Here is a 16,501-nt window from a genome sequence, read left to right as displayed (position 1 = left end):
ATAGAAACATGACTTTTGAATTATCTTCTCTTTGAGTGATGATTTCCCTTTGTTATTAGCAGTGTGCGCTGAGAAAGTGGCAGTCTGCCATCAGTTTATGAGAAGTTAATGCAAAGCGACGACCAATATGGTAATAGATCTCTGTAAGAACAACCCCTTTTTAAATTTAAGTACAAGTTCGGCTTCAGAAGCTCCCAATAATTATTGGGAACTTCTGAAGCCGAACCTGTACTTAAATTATAATCAGCTGCTGGGAAGAGCTGCTGCTGGCCATACAAGAACTGTAGTCTTACAGTTAAACAAATGGCTCACCTTAAAATATATTGACAGGCCCGGTTTGCCAGAACCTCAATTAGTTGGTCTTCATTAGAACACCCCTTGATAAGTGTAGGTTATCATTCTAAGTTTTGAGTAGAAAACTGCTTAAAGGGGTTGTCCCGCGCCGAAACGGTTTTTTTTTTTCAACCCCCCCCCCCCCCGTTCGGCGCGAGACAACCCCGATGCAGGGGTTAAAAAAGAACACCGGAGAGTGCTTACCTGAATCCCCGCGCTCCGGTGACTTCTTACTTACCTGCTGAAGATGGCCGCCGGGATCCTCTCCCTCGGTGGACCGCAGGGCTTCTGTGCGGTCCATTGCCGATTCCAGCCTCCTGATTGGCTGGAATCGGCACGTGACGGGGCGGAGCTACACGGAGCCCCATTCAGAAAAGAAGAAGACCCGGACTGCGCAAGCGCGGCTAATTTGGCCATTAGACGGCTAAAATTAGTCGGCTCCATGGAAACGAGGACGCTAGCAACGGAGCAGGTAAGTGAAAAACTTCTTATAACTTCTGTATGGCTCATAATTAATGCACAATGTACATTACAAAGTGCATTAATATGGCCATACAGAAGTGTATAGACCCACTTGCTGCCGCGGGACAACCCCTTTAATGTTTGTTTTTTTAACAGTATATACCAGTATTGTGCACTGGGTACAGTGAATAGGGATTGAAGCTCCATAATTGATTATGTTGTTCTGCACTATTCTTGATTATGGTAGAAACAATATTCTACTACAGTGATCCCTCAGGTTGCAGTGGCTTCAGGATGCAATATTTTCAACATATTATGGTCTTTCCAATAGTCATGACCATTGTAACTTGAAAGTGGATTCAACATGCAGTGTCACGGACAGCCTGGATCTGCAGCACATGCACATTGTTGAAAACTCTAGCCAATCAGCATAGGTATCTCAGTGATAAAATCCCTTTATGACTGAAACGCCCGCACTAATTGGCTGTATAGTAGCATCTTTCTGCACTACAGTGCAAAACTATATGTTCTGTACCGCTTTTGGCTGACAATGGTTGTCCCAGAACCAATTACCATATATACTCGAGTATAAGCCGACTTTTTCAGCACATGTTTTATGCTAAAAATGCCCCCCTCGGCTTATACTCAAGTGAGAGAATTCAATGAATGACCCAGCGCTGCCTGTGATTGGCTGAGCGCTGTGCCCAATCATAGGCAGCGCTCAGCTGTCATTCAATGAATGGCTGAGCACTGCCTGTGATTGGCTGAGCGCTCAGCCAATTAGATACATCCTTTTCAGCAGGTGGGGATTTTAAATCCCCGCCTTCTGAAAGAACTTCACTGCACTGCCAGAGGACCAAGCGGCTGGACAGGCCTGAGCCCCGACAGCGGTGGAGAGGTCAGTAGTTATTTTTACACGATAGGTATGATTTTCAGGGAAGGGCTTATATTTAAAGCCTTTCCCTGAAAATCACTGCAAGGGTTGCCAGCAGCCCATTGCTTTCAATGGGGCCGCCAGCAGCAGTGGCCCCATTAAAAGCAAGGCTTATACTCGAGTCAATAAGTTTTCCCAGTTTTCTACGTTAAATTAGGTGCCTCGGCTTATATTTGGGTCGACTTATACGAATTGTTATTGTTTAATGTTTTTGCAAACAACCGAAAGCTTGTAAATGAACTTAATTTGAAATGGGGGTTGATTAATTTTGATTGTAACTGTCATTGTAAGTTTTGCTTTAAGTAAAACTTAACACAGTTGTATTCGGTATTGTATATTATATTTAATCATTTTTTATTAGCTATTGACTGTTTTCAATGATATAGCATAAGATATAGCTAGCTTATTTCATCTAATGCTCAATACAGGTCAATAAACTGAACATGATAATCTACAATGAGTCTAATGTCTCAAATGACTTCAGGGCATTCTCTGTTATTGCCCCTGAGTCTTGTCGAGATTCTGTTATTAGAGAGGCTCAGGGTCATAATTACTAAATGTCAATGTCAAGGTGACATATGGACAGAGAGATAACTGTACAGCCCCCAAGAAGGAGAACAGCTTGTAGATGTTCTTCTGGCGTATAGGAGTTTAATTAACTTTGGATGCAGGTTGGTTGTGTACATCAGTACAAGCAGGTGTCACAATAATTGAAGCCAAAAAACATTATTCTTTAGAAATCATTGATGCAAGTTAAATGCTGTACAGAATTAAACCTGTACGTTTTTAACCAAATCAGAGGAATTTATTACTTGCACAGGCTACCAGGATGATCCGCAATGCAGTAGAGTGGAAGCCAACAGCACGCACAGTAAACAAATTAACATCAGTTCACACATGATAACACAACATCAACAGAGCTAGCGACCTTCCGCTAGAAGGGAATAATGGAGGACAAGAGTCATAGAAGTAAGGATACAAAGGGCTTTCCCAAATTAGCGTTTAATGAGGTGTCAAATGGACATATCAAAAAACACTAATCAGTGGAGGCCTAGCTTAGAAAACCCCCTCCTATGAACAGGATGGTTCAAGTTTCGACTGAGGAAGAAGCATGTGTAGTCGTGAATGGTTAGGGAAACTGCCAAGTGGACCATGACTGCCCTATTCTTAGGTATCTTGAGATAATCTACTGTATCTACAGCACTGTGTGCATTGATCCCATATGGAAATAGAGTCCATTCAACTTTTCACTATGGAGCCATTGGCAATTCCTGTGCGCCATATGGTGCCTCCATACAGTATCTCATTCTCCCCACCCCACACACAATGATTGACAAAAGTTTAGTATCTCCCTCTCTATCCCAGGCACTCTCATACCCAGCATTGCTGAAAGGGCCATCCTACATAGTGCTCTAACCTATAGGAAGGCATCTTGCAGGATGTAACTTCATTCCCTAGTTTATTGATTGGGCAGTATTATTTAGGCAACTATCTGACAGTGTTACTTGGACATTTTATGGCAATATTATTTGTATACTGTATATAATATTGGACACTCTGTGGAAAACAAAAATAAAAGTGGTGTCAATAGAATATCCTGCACAAGGCGCCATCTATGTTAAAGGAGTTGTCCAGACTTTTACTATTATTGACCTAACTTGAGAATAGGTCAGCAATAGTTGATCAGAGTGGGGATCTCTGGCGATCAGCTGACTCCCAAGCAGGTTGTCATTACGGGCAGCGATGGAAGAAGATAGCGCTGTCCTTACTGTAGAGGCTTGATTTGGTAAGGCAGGCACAGCTCCCATTGAATTCAATCAGAGCCGTAAGTGTAGTACGAAACTGGGCCTCTGTAATATGGACAGTGCTACTACATCCAACACTGTCCTTACTGACAGCGGTGCTAGTAATCAGCTTATCGGCGAGAATCCCAAGCGGCAGACCCTCAAGGATCAACTATCCTGAGGAAAGGTCATCAATAGTAAAAGTTCAGACAACCCCTTTAAGCATTGGATAAAAGAGCAGAAGAGACCCGACAGAGTGATTTTAAGTCATTTGCTGTCATTTGATTTTGCTGTATTTATTTCCTATTGCTTATCTCTTCTGTGGCACCATACACAGATTTTAATCTCTTACATACAAGTCCAATGGGGATAACAGTCTTGCTTTCCATTTAGCATTTATATATTCAAGGTTTTTTCCCCCATTTCTTTTCACAACAATCTTAACTGAATAAATGCCAGAAAACGTTTATGGCATTTATATATGGATTGATTGATATTTATGTGTATAAAGCTCATAGTCTTCACAATGGAAATGGTTCATACTGTAAATAAATGTCTGTGTTGACAGCCCTAATAGCATTGAGAAATCTAAAGTGTAGTCTAAACTGAGAAGCAGCAATCACATTAATCTAATCTTCCACTCTGGTAATATTATTGCAAATTTTTGTAAAACAATAACTCTTTTTGTTTTCTAGGCAGTCACTCTCACAAGATGCAAATGCATATTTTGATAGAGAAACTGGAGTACTGGAGGCCCCATTGACAATATCAGTTGTTGATCAGGTCAGTTGAAGGACTACAATTAAAGGCTAGGCACACCGTTGCTCTCTTTTTTTTTAATCTATTTGTTTTTGGAAATTAAGACGTTTTGTAATTGTTTTTATTTAAAATTTCTGATTAATTGATTTCCATGCTTGTGTTGTTTTCCAAGAGACTGCAGACTGGGGGACTGAAATCTTAGTAAATTCTGTCAGAGTGAACTAACTTTTCCTATAGTCTGCTCCCCTAGTGAGAACGTGCATTCATTGTTTTTACACTGAGATATTGCAGAGAGCTGTATGACAGGGATAGTGGAGGAGATCAGGAGGACAGAGAGCAGAGAAAGCTACTATAACAGAGGACTGTAATTCACTGTGGGTGAATTCTCTACCCCTGGCAGTAGGGTCTCGGTCACACGGGCTACAAAATTATCGCTACAAAATGCATGTATGTGAAGCCCATGGTTTCTAATGGCTTCTTTCAGGCTACAAAACATTGTGATGATTTTGTAGCAAGATTTTGTAGCCCTTGTGAACAAGGCCTAAGAGGGAATGGGACAAGAGCTACTTAGAGAGAGGATGGAGAAATAGCTGTGTAGTATTGAATGGCCATGGTTATGCTACACAGCCTCTGAAAGAGGAGAGGGGAGGGGTAGCTGAGCTAGTTGATCAGTGTTGAAAGCACCCGTCAGCCCATATAATTACACTAATTGCAAATAATGGGTTGTATTTTTATGCTAGTTTTGTGCATCATGCAACGCGCAAAATTCGCATGATTTCCTTGCTCGTACGGATGCACCCTAAGGCTCAGGGTCCTTTTACACATATTGAAGTGTTCCTGACTATGAGTGCTGATCAACAAGATTTGCACTCAGGCCGATTCACAATGTATTGGGGAAGAATGACCTACATACAGTTGTTTGTCCCCCGTATAGCATAGAGCGTTTCATAAATGTACCAGAAAAAATCCTATGGGTATCATATACACAAAGAGGTATAGTAGGGCTCTATAGAAGTCTATGGGTGCCCTAAGACAGGTACATGAGGTCTTACAGTACAGACCGTGTTAGAAGAGGCATGCAGGTCATCTGTGTTTGAAAAATAGACCTGGCAGCATGTGATGTCCGTTGCATTGAAAACAGTTGCATGCTATATCTGAAAATCTGGCTTTATACACCGTATATAAAAAAGTATAACAGCAAAGCTTCTCTTATATAGAAATGCATTTTGCTAAATTATTACATTTCAGCCTCCTTAAGAGACTTGAATCGGGGTCTATACCTGACAGTCAGTCCACCTTCCCACCCCACCACAGCTAGGTAGCCTTTGATTTGGATAGCAATTCTTAGTTGTCATCTAATACAGAATATCATATATTATACAACATGTATTTCTAGTCTGACTTTGATTACAGGTCATTATATGGATATTAACTTATTATTCAACTTTTACAATGATTTGGAAAGTTGGAGCTTTGCTTTGATGGTTTATGCTTCAGTTCCCGCTGAGTTGATTAAAAATGTGATTATCATCCGGATAGCCTTTTATAATCACTTATACAACTCATCATCTTACTAAGTACATGAGAAGTAGCCCAGAATAGTTTGATGGCCCTTTAACATTGCATGTGTAATGCTGTAATGCGGGCACTTTATGCATTGGATGTTGTGTAACAGAAAATAAGGAGCTTCTTCAGTAATGATGGACGGACTACATTGTGAGTTAATGACTCTTGTTCGAAGTTCATATCAGAATAATTAAGTGCATAAGATGAATTTAACAATGTATTACAAATTACATGAAATGGCATTTCTTTTTGTATTTTTGTATTTGCTGTAAGAGACCTCCGCAGACAAAAGCTCTGCAGGAATCTAAATGTTCATTAGCATTAAAGATTTTATTGAGTAAGTGTCTGCCGAGTAATGGCTTCAGGCAAATCTTTGAATTTGCCTATCATGCTGAACATTCATCCTTATGACAACTATTTGTAGAAGCACACAAAGTTGTACCTCCATTACATAAAAAATATCTTTTATTGAAAAACACCACATAAATCACGAAGCTGTATTGAGCAGCAGTATACATCAAGACTACCCACACGAATCTACAGGAGAGCTACCCATTTTCTATATATATATTTCTGCTTTTTCACTTGTTTCTGCTCTGGCATACCTATTGTTTGATATTGCATCACTTTGCTTATTTGTTATATAGGTGCTTAGTTTTTACAGGGTACTTGTTGATAAAGTACCTCTCAATAGACCGCATGCTTTTATGTCCCTGGGAATTGGCAGATAACATTATAATCTGCCGGCAGCCGCAAAGAGAACAATGCAGCTGTTTGCACCTCAGGGCGTAGGATTAATCACACACTGGGCTCTGCAAACAGTTCCTGGAGGCCCTTTTACATGCAAATGAAGATGATAAAGTGTTAACGGCCATTAATATTTTATGCAAATAGATCGCAAAATCTTTCAGTCATTTTACAAAATTATCTTTGCACGTAAATGTGCCTTGATTTTACAAAAAGACAGTTCTAACCGCAGACAGGAGGCCTACTCCTTCCAGCCTCATCACATAAGTAACACAAGTCCAATTGTATGTTTTCACTCCTACACAAGGTTTTTACAGCATAACAACTCCCACAGCTTTGGGTGTGGGCATCTCCAGCAGAGAGAGACTGCACATTTGCTTTGCCCTTTTAACACACACCCACTGGAGCTGGCCATGATGATAGGAGTCTGGGAGAAATATACCTCCCATCCATTACAACTCCTATCATCCTATCACAACTTTAATAGTCAAGAATTTAATGACTTGCTTTTCCATACCTTATACTAACGAGATCATTATTTATTGCTGTGTAACATAAATCATTAAACACATAATCCACTGAACTATCTGATAATCTGGAACTTTACAGCAAGTAGAAGGTTGCCTAAAAGTCGTTTGTATTCCATGTGGTTTCTATATCTCCTGTCATCCTGAATGAATGACAGTTTGCTATCAGATTCTGTGCAGACTGGATGACAGCTAAAGAAAATCCTTTTACGTTTCCACATCACCGCACACACGATATTCACAGAACTATCTTTTTCTTTTTAGACCCGACCTGTTTCCTTCACTGTTCATGCAGTGGTGACCACATCAGATTTGGCAATCAGTCCAAAAGAAGTGAATTTTGGGCACTGTACAATCTACGAAGCTGTTCAGGCTTCCATTCAGCTTTCAAACAAGTCCTTTCTGCCTCAAGAATTTGGTTTTATGGGAATTCCAGAGGTATGTGTATAAAGCCTACTGTGGTTAATTGCCACACATATAGACTTGTAAATAGTGCAAACACTCGTGTCATATTTCTTTAGTACCTGGTAACCATTTGTTTGCATGCTTTTCTCATCTAAAAGTTTTTAGTTCTGGTTTAATTTTGTGTCCCAAATTTTTAAAGCCATTGACTTAACCCCTTCCCGCCCCATGACATAAGCAGCAGATCTCGCGCTATCCTGCAGCGGGAGCCGGCTGTCACTAGTAGCCGGCGTCACGCTGCAACAGAGGGGGGCATCGGAGATGTGCGCCCCGCCGCTGTAAACCCCTTCCCTGCCGCGATCTAAGTAGCGCGCTCCCTCTGTGACTCCAGCCGGGCTCTCATGATAATATCGCGAGAGCCCAGCTGGTTGCTATGGCAACAGGACGCCAGATCCCGGCGTCCTGTATTGCCATAGCCTGTGATCGCTATAGAGAGAAGTCCTGCCATGCCTTATCGCAGCGATCTGCAGTCCTGCAGTAAATGTCCCTCAGAGGGACACAGACTGTTTAAAAAGAAAAAAGAAAAATAAAGTACAAAAAATAAAAATGTAGAAAAAAAAATGTTAAAAACCCTTTTTTTAATGCTTTTTCTCATATTAGCATAAAAAAATTAAAAATCCCACATATTTGGCATCGACGTGTCCGTAACGACGCGTACAATACATTGAACACGCTTTTTATCCTGCACGGCAAAAAGTGTTTAAAAAAATGCTTAAAAACTGAGGCAAAATGATTAAAAAAAAGTGTGTACCCCAAAATGGTACCAATAAAAACTACAGCTCGTCTCGCAAAAAATAAGCCCTCAGAGAGCTCCGTCCATGGAAAAATAAAAAAGTTATAGCGTTTGAATAAAAGTTTGAATGCAGTGATTTAGAAAAAAATAATAATTTCCAAAAAAAGGGTTTTTATTGTGGAAAAGTGGAAAAACCTAAAAAAATATAAAAAATTTGGTATCGTTGTAACCGTACCGACCCACAGAAAAAAATGTAGTGTCATTTATGCTGCATAATTAACGCTTTAAAAAAAACCCACAAAAAATCTTTGGCAGAATTGATGCGTTTTCTCTCCCTACGACCATAAAAAAAATAATAAAAGTTTTACAATGTAGTCTATGTAACCAAAAATGGTACCAATAAAAACTACAGCTCGCCACGCAAAAAACAAGCCCTCATACGGCCGCGTCGACGGAAAAATAAAAACGTTATGGCTTTTGAAAAATGGAGATGGAAAAATACCAAAAATCGTTTGGTCCTCAAAGCCAAAATAGGCCATGTCATTAAGGGGTTAAAGGTAGCGAACAATGGTGCTGGAGAAGAATGCTGTGTATACCATGGATGGCAATGGTCATCAACAAGATGGTCCTAGAGCGTATCAAACCGAAAATATTGCTAAAAGGCAAAATCACCAAACAGTGGCTCTCATACTTTGGGCATATCATGCCAGCCAATTCTCTGGAAATAACATTGATGCTTGGCACAGTTAGTGGGTTACTAAGAAGACAACGCCAAATAACTTGCTGGCTGGACGCAATCAAGGCAGATACAAACATGCACATGAAACAACTGAGAGAAGTGGTCAAGAATAGGAAAGCATGGAGAACGATGATCCATAAACTCACTTTAAGTTGGCCTCCACTGAACGGATAATCATCATCAGTGTACCTCCAATAGGTGGCACTAGAGAGAACGTTTTCTCCTTCTGGAAGAGTGCTAATTTGCATACCTTTTTCCAGGGAACATTGTCTATAAGACTCCATTCACCAGCTGATATTCTCCACCAGGAGAAACATCAACATTTTATAAACCTACAACAGGTCCGACCAGGAGAAGCTGAGTTGGCCCCATGAGCCGCTATGCAAGGGATAAACTGTTAAAATAACAAAAGTACTGGTACTTACCTGTCCTCTCCCCCAGCGTTGCGGACCCATGATCCTCCAGCTACCATCTGACCATTATAACCAATTAGAGGCCGCAGAGTTCAGGAGCCATTCTCCTGGTATCATGACTCCCAGCCCCTGAACCGTGATGCCAGGAGAACAGTACCTGACTGCTGTGGCCTCTGATTGGCTGCAACGGTGGTAGCCGTTCCTAAGCAAAAAAAAACAGGAAGGCCACGGGACTGCAGCGAGGGAGAGGACGCGTAAGTACCGCTTCTTTTGTTAGTTTAATAGATTTGGATTCATTTACAAAAAATAGTTTAACACCCGGACAATCCTTTCAAGGGGACACAGCGCTACACCTTTGTTCTCAGGATTGTTGGGGTCCAAAGGCTAGAACCCCACCGATCATAAGGTAATAGTGATATGCCAGCATTTTACGACATGTCAAAACCAAAATGAAAAGAACAGCTTTCAATGATTGTAGCTTTGACATTTAATTGGCATTTTTTATGAATTTCACTCTGCACATTTTCAGATATATGTGGAAACTGACACGTAGGTGTATTTGGCTGGCAGGTATAGCAGATTGCATTTGTCAGGTTGATCTGTCTTTTGATTTATAGTATGTAGATATTCAGCCAAATTACGGCTTTGGAACTATTCTTCCCTTGGAAACAATTACCCTGGATATTATATTGAAAGCACCAAAAGCTGGAGAATATAATTTCGACCTCACTTGCAAATCGGCTATTAATAGGTAAGTGGAAATTTGTTTTTTTACGGATATTGTTGTAAAAAAGAGAATTGCACACATTATTGTTAATTGGAAATTCATATCCGTAAATGATATTGCCATCATTTACAAGATGCTATTCATATTTTCCTGGCTGTTTTGTGACCTTGTCTCATAACCTGCAAAATTTAGCACAATTGCGTTGATTTATTCCCACTTTTTTCCTATCACTGTTAAGTACAATTTGACACCACCAAGGTTACTTATGGGTTTCCTTTGTTGCAAGAAGTAATCTAGAGATTCTGATAATTCAGGACTTGTCTCCTGCATAGAAATGCATGATAATTTTCAAGTTCAGCACAAGAATCAGTCAAGAGACTCGCTTAATGAAAGGCCATTTCTAGTTCTATGTGGTTACGTCCACACATAGTGGATTTCTGGTAATTTTGTCTCAATTTTCCAAAATGAAAGATAATAATGGCAAAATCAATCACCAAAGCTGCAACATTTGGCCTGATTCTACTTGTAAGGCCCCATTCACACATTAGTGTTTGGTTATACAACTTTCTAGTACATGTTTGTACTTGAGACCTTTGCTTGCTGTCACTGAATCAAAATAGTCCCAACCTTGAAACTCTGCCAGATCATGTTTAACTGAAACACTGTCACAGCGCCTCAGGTACTAACTAGTTCCAGGTATGGGAATGGGTCCAGCGTAATGTAACCGCATCATAGAATCATAGAATGGTAGAGTTAGAAGGGGCCTCCAGGGTCATCGGGTCCAACCCCCTGCTCAGTGCAGGATTCACTAAGGTCCCCCGTCCACGGCAGTGATTTAGCCAGTGGTAAATCGACGGCAAATCACACTGGCTGAAGCTTTCCATAGTGTTGCTATGGAAAGCGCCGACCCCGTGTCCACGAGCAGAGAATCATTGCGATTCTCCGCTCGCGGCCAGCAATTCGCAGCATGCTGCAAATTGTCCCGATTCTCTGTGGTCAGCCTATCTGTCAGATAGGCTGACCTGTGGAGAACCGTCTGCCGGCTCCTGCTCCCGGGCAGCGGCTCCCGCGGCTGAGATTCGCCCCGGGATACCGCAACGCCTGTGGACAGGAGGCCTAAATCATCCCAGACAGACATTTGTCCAGCCTTTATTTGAAGACTTCCATTGAAGAAGAACTCACCACCTCCCGTGGTAACCTGTTCCACTCATTGATCACCCTCACTGTCAGAAAGTTTTTTCTAATATCTAATCTGTATCTTCTCGCTTTCAGTTTCATCCTATTGCTTCTAGTCTTTCCTTGTGCAGATGAGAATAGGGCTGATCCCTCTGCACTGTGACAGCCCTTCAGATATTTGTACACAGCTATTACGTCTCCTCTCAGCCTTCTTTTTTGCAAGCTGAACATTCCCAGATCGTTTAACCAGATCACACATTAGCGCCAGATAACGTAATGTGCCTGTCGGTGTAAACACGGTGTCATTTGGTGCCTTATGCTATGGGAGGAGTATCCCTCTATCTGTAATATGCCCCTCCAGGATACAGAAAGTATTACCAGAATCCCCAGAGCCTGCTTAAAAACCCTCCAGAGAGCTTGATAGGCTGTCCCGAACTGTCTATCACCTCAACCGGCCTATCAGAGTCTCTGGAGGGGTTTTTAAACAGGCTCTGGGTTTCTGGGGAAGCCACTAATACTTCCTGTATCCTGGCTGGTCTCAGTTTTGAGTGCTTTCTTGCCTTTGTCTTGCTTTGACCATCTAGCACATTCTTTTTGGATATTTTGTTACGGTACCTGTGAGTCTGTATTCATTGTGTCTATTTTGATTTACCTCCTGCATTATGTCCTACTTAGATGTGAATCTCTCATGTCTTCCCTTCCTGTTGTTATCCCTCTCTCCCATGTCACTCTTGTCCAGTCTTCCCAGTCCTCTGTCATTTTTTGGCCAGTTTCCATCTAAGGACAACTAATGAATCCAGTAAGGTTCCAGGCATAGGGTAGCCCTTGTCAGGGCGGTAGCCGTGCTTTAGGCAGGATCAGTTAGGGTCAGAGTAGGGTGAGATCCCTCTTTCCCTATCCTGCTTCTTCTCCTTATGTTCCACCTGGACTCTTTACCTGTACTTCATATGTCTCCCAGTAGATCCTTCTTTTTCATCTGAGGGACTGTGAGTTGGTCACTCTCTCAGCAATGGGTCAGACATAAGAGAATTAGAATCAAAGTTTCACCTTCTCATTATAATCAAGGATTATTCCATTCACTTAGAGCAAGCAGAAATCTTAAAAATGGCTAGCAATTATTAGACAAAGTTTTCGAGAAAATGGCAAAACTTTTTGTCTTCTAATGAAAAGTCATTTATTTTCAGCCCCTTTTAAAATATAAAATTACATTATCTTAGCCGTCTTATATGAGGATGTTTATCCTTACAAGTAATTCCTATATACTTTAATATGATTGCAGATAATACGTCATATAGATGTTTAATATAGCATTTAGTAGAAAATCTATGGGCCTCTACTAATATTGACCTATTCACGGAGAAGATGTAGCCTTAGGCCGGCTGCACACGAACGGATTTGCGTTGTGGAATCTGCAGTTGGCGTATAAACAGCAGATCTGCAGCAAATACCGTTCGTATTGCTCTGTAAAGGTGCTTCTTCCTGCACACTCGCTGAAACTGATTGCAATTTCCACGAGCGGAGGAAAAATCGCATCATGTTCTATTTTAGTACGGATTCTGCATGGACAGCTTCTATTCAAGTCAATAGAAGCCGTTCAACCCGCGGCCCATCTGCATTTGACATTGCGGATAGGTCACGGGTACCCACGTCATCACTCTGACCGTTGAAACCCCCACCAATCCTGAGAGAGGGGATCCTATGTAGCCCATCCTCCTTAGTGCATGCTTACTGCACCCCCGCAGGGAAGAGCAGACTGAATGGAGCATTGGTCATGCAAGAGAGCTGCTGCCCCATTTATTCTCAATTGAACTGCCGGAGATAGCCCAGCGGCAAGCGCTTGAGTATTTCCCTCAACCCCATTGAAATTAATGGAGTAGTGGCTGCACATTCATTCTGACGTGACTGTTGAGGGTGAAACGACCCTGTGGTGAGGAAGATGGGGTACATGGCACCCCCATTCTCAGGATCGGTAGGCGGCCCAGCAGTCGCTCCCCCAACGATCAGCAACTTATCCCCTATAATGTGGATTTGGGGATAACATTTGATTCGGATACAATCCCTTTAAATCTTAGAACAAACAGGTGGATAATTTTGTGTGTTTAGCCATTTCTAGATACTCAAATTAAACTACATTCTTAATTTCCTTGTCTTGTTTTCAGACAGTTCAGAATCTCTTGTAAAGCGATTGGTGTCCATCCACCTCTGGAGTTATCTCATTTCTTGGTCCAATTCCCTGCAACAGCATTAAATGACACCTCAACTGCAACTATATATGTTGTCAATGCACATACCAGTAGTAATGAGTTCACTCATCCCGTTCCAAGGATCGGCAAGGGTGAGATTGCACCAGTTGGGCCTACTTCATTTCAATTCCAGTCGCCTGTGAATTCTCCCATCACCATATCACCATCAGTCGGCACTGTTTTGCCCGGAAAGGTAAATAATAGTAGGGTTATTTTAGTTTTTAAAGGAACACGTGGTGCTGTACATGGAAGGGTGATCATAGCACTAATATGAATACATGAATACTACACCAGGTTAGAGTACAAAGTCAATGACTGGCAGCTGGAAGCCTTACCAATCATAGGACCAAAAGCACACAGAGCTATCCATAAGTTCCATTAAATGGGTTGTCCAGCTCTAAAGTATTGATGAAATATCCCTAGGATAGGCCAAAAATAGCACATTGGTGAGAGTCCACTTCCTGGGCCCCAATCAATCAGCTGTTCCTTCGGTCCGTGCATTCATACACTGAGCCGATTTCTGCAGGAAGCAGGCGGCTCCATTTCCACTGCAGTGGATAGGCTTGGTATTACAGGCAAAATTCTCCTTCACTTCAATGGGAACTTGGCCTGCAGTTCCTAACCTGGTCACTGCAATGGGGACAGAGTTGTCTGCTTCCTTCAGAAATCAGCTCAGTACACGAGTGCACCAACCTAGCTAACAGCTGATGGGTAGAGGTCCTGGGCAAGAGACTTTCACTGTTCTACTATTGATGATCTTTCTTAAGGATATTCTATCAGTAGTTTACAAATGGACAACCCCATTAAATTGGTTGCACAGTGTTAGAAAACGATCACTGTTTTCATCCATAAACAGTGCCATGGCTATTCACAGATTGTATATAGCATTGCAGATCAGCTCCATCAACTTCATTGGAAGTAAGCTACAATATCATACATAATACATTAACAGGGACGGCGCTTTTAGGAAGAAAGCAGACATGTTTTTCTAATCCCGTGTAGCCCCCTTTAGGGTGGTTTCACACGGGCGAGAAAACCACACGATTTTTGCCTGATGCGATAGTCAGTAAAAAACAGATTATGGAACCAATGATCTACAATGCTTTCCTTCCCATCTGCGATGTTTTCACTGATGCGATGCCGAGAGAACAAAAAGTTACGGCATTCTCTATCTTTCTGCAGTGTGCAATTTTTTTTTAGCTTTATCTCCCATGTTTCCCTATGGAGGCTTCTTTTTATTTTAACATTAGAAAGTCCTATTGACTCTCGCGATCAAAAATTGGGTGATTTTATCGTGGGCGGCAGCGATGCAATGCGAGAGTATTCTCCAAAAAAAAGGATCGTTGACACTCAAAAATCGGGGGAACAGACACGATTTTGCCACAATTTCCTCACAATCGCCCTTGTGAAACTAGCCTTGAGGTCCATTAACCAGCTAATAGCGATGTTAAGGCCCTTTTCGTTCAAATGAGCGAAAATGAACGTCAATCCTTCAGTGTAAATGCAGCCAACAATTAAACAATCAACGATAAATCGTTCGCTTTTTGTTCTTCGCTCATTTTATGCAGGCATAAAAATCATTGTTATATCGTTCACTAATTCGGTTATTCAGTTGTTCTCATTCACTTATACAGTGAATGTGAATGACTCAATGATTTCTCGTTTAAATGAGCCAACGAGAAATGTATCTGTGTAAACAAGTTGCCTGAGTGAATTCTGACATTGTTCGTTCCTTCAAATGAGAAATCGGCAGGTCTAAATGGACCCTGGCCAAGATGATTGATCTGAAATGTTTCCTTTAGACGAACAAATCTTGCAAATAAAGTTTTTTTTATTGTTTCATCTTTTCCAGAGGTGCATGGTCCAGGTATCCTTTAAACCAACACTTTTGGATCAAGACGTTAGGGAGGAAGCTGTGCGGATGCTTCGTCGAGCAATTGAAACAAAAGCACTCCTAGACAAAGAGTCTGATCCAGTAGTGGAAAGTGAAAACTTGGTATGTATACACTAATGTGCATTCTGTAAACATTCTGGAAACCAGCATTTTAAATCCCAGTTTTAATATGATCCCCGCCAGCACGCAATGCACTTAATGTATGAATAAGCAGATGCCTCTACAAACATTAGTCAGAAGCAGTGTCATATCTCCTTAAGGAGAGCACCCAAAAAGTGTGTGGAGACACCTAGGGGGTGAGTGGGTCGGAGAATGGTATAGTCTCTCCTCAATGAGAGCACCCAGAAGGGGTGTGAGGACACCTAGAAGCTTAGTAAGGAGACTTATAAAGCAATGCTCCTCTGGGAAATTTATGCAAATAAGAAAAATGGAAAAAAAACCTCTACAGCGCCATCTATTGGATGGCAGCATTCATTTAATTCAAAGTGACCTTATAACAAGTCCTCAATGATTGGGAATATTAAACCAAGCCAGAAACCATGCACAGACTGTTTCAGGGTGCTTGCCCCTTATCAATGTGCAATAGGATTCTAGCTTAGTCTGTGAGGGGCCTATGATGTGGGTCAGAAGCGGTGTCGTGTCTCCTTAAGGAGAGCACCAAAAAAGTATGTGTAGACACCTAGGGGATGAGTGGATTAGTGGATGGTATAGTCTCTCCCAAAGGAGAGCACAAACATTAGGCGCATCTCAAAACCCCCATGCGCCTAACACCAGTTTTTGACATGAATTATACATAAATGTGTCAGGATGGCTGGCTGAACCCACCCCTGACAAGTGACGCCCATTTTCAAAAAGTGACCCGGGCTGATGTAGATATGTAACTTCACTGTGATAACTTTCTGTAACAAGTGCTCTTAAGCCATTAAAAAACTATTCCCAGTTTAAGAAACAAAAGCCATTGAAAAGGTAATTAACGGGCAAATAATCTGTGGGACAGAAAGT

The 16,501-nt window shown here is 41.5% G+C and overlaps 1 protein-coding gene across 2 annotated transcripts in view; it reads left to right on the top strand.

Annotated features, from left to right (window-relative positions):
- CFAP74 (cilia and flagella associated protein 74) overlaps positions 1–16,501 on the top strand; it is a 168,891-nt gene that overhangs the window by 106,595 nt on the left and 45,795 nt on the right. For both annotated transcript variants that reach the window (XM_066606837.1, XM_066606838.1), the window contains exons 23-27: positions 4,209–4,296; positions 7,377–7,550; positions 10,077–10,210; positions 13,522–13,798; positions 15,458–15,601. In XM_066606837.1, coding sequence (XP_066462934.1) covers positions 4,209–4,296; positions 7,377–7,550; positions 10,077–10,210; positions 13,522–13,798; positions 15,458–15,601 — 817 coding nt within the window. The remainder of the gene's footprint in view (positions 1–4,208; positions 4,297–7,376; positions 7,551–10,076; positions 10,211–13,521; positions 13,799–15,457; positions 15,602–16,501) is intronic.

This window comes from Eleutherodactylus coqui, chromosome 6 (assembly GCF_035609145.1).
Source record: "Eleutherodactylus coqui strain aEleCoq1 chromosome 6, aEleCoq1.hap1, whole genome shotgun sequence".
Taxonomy (NCBI): Eukaryota; Metazoa; Chordata; class Amphibia; order Anura; family Eleutherodactylidae; genus Eleutherodactylus; species Eleutherodactylus coqui.
Note: the sequence above shows the minus strand (reverse complement) of the source record. Positions and strands in the feature narration are given on the sequence as shown.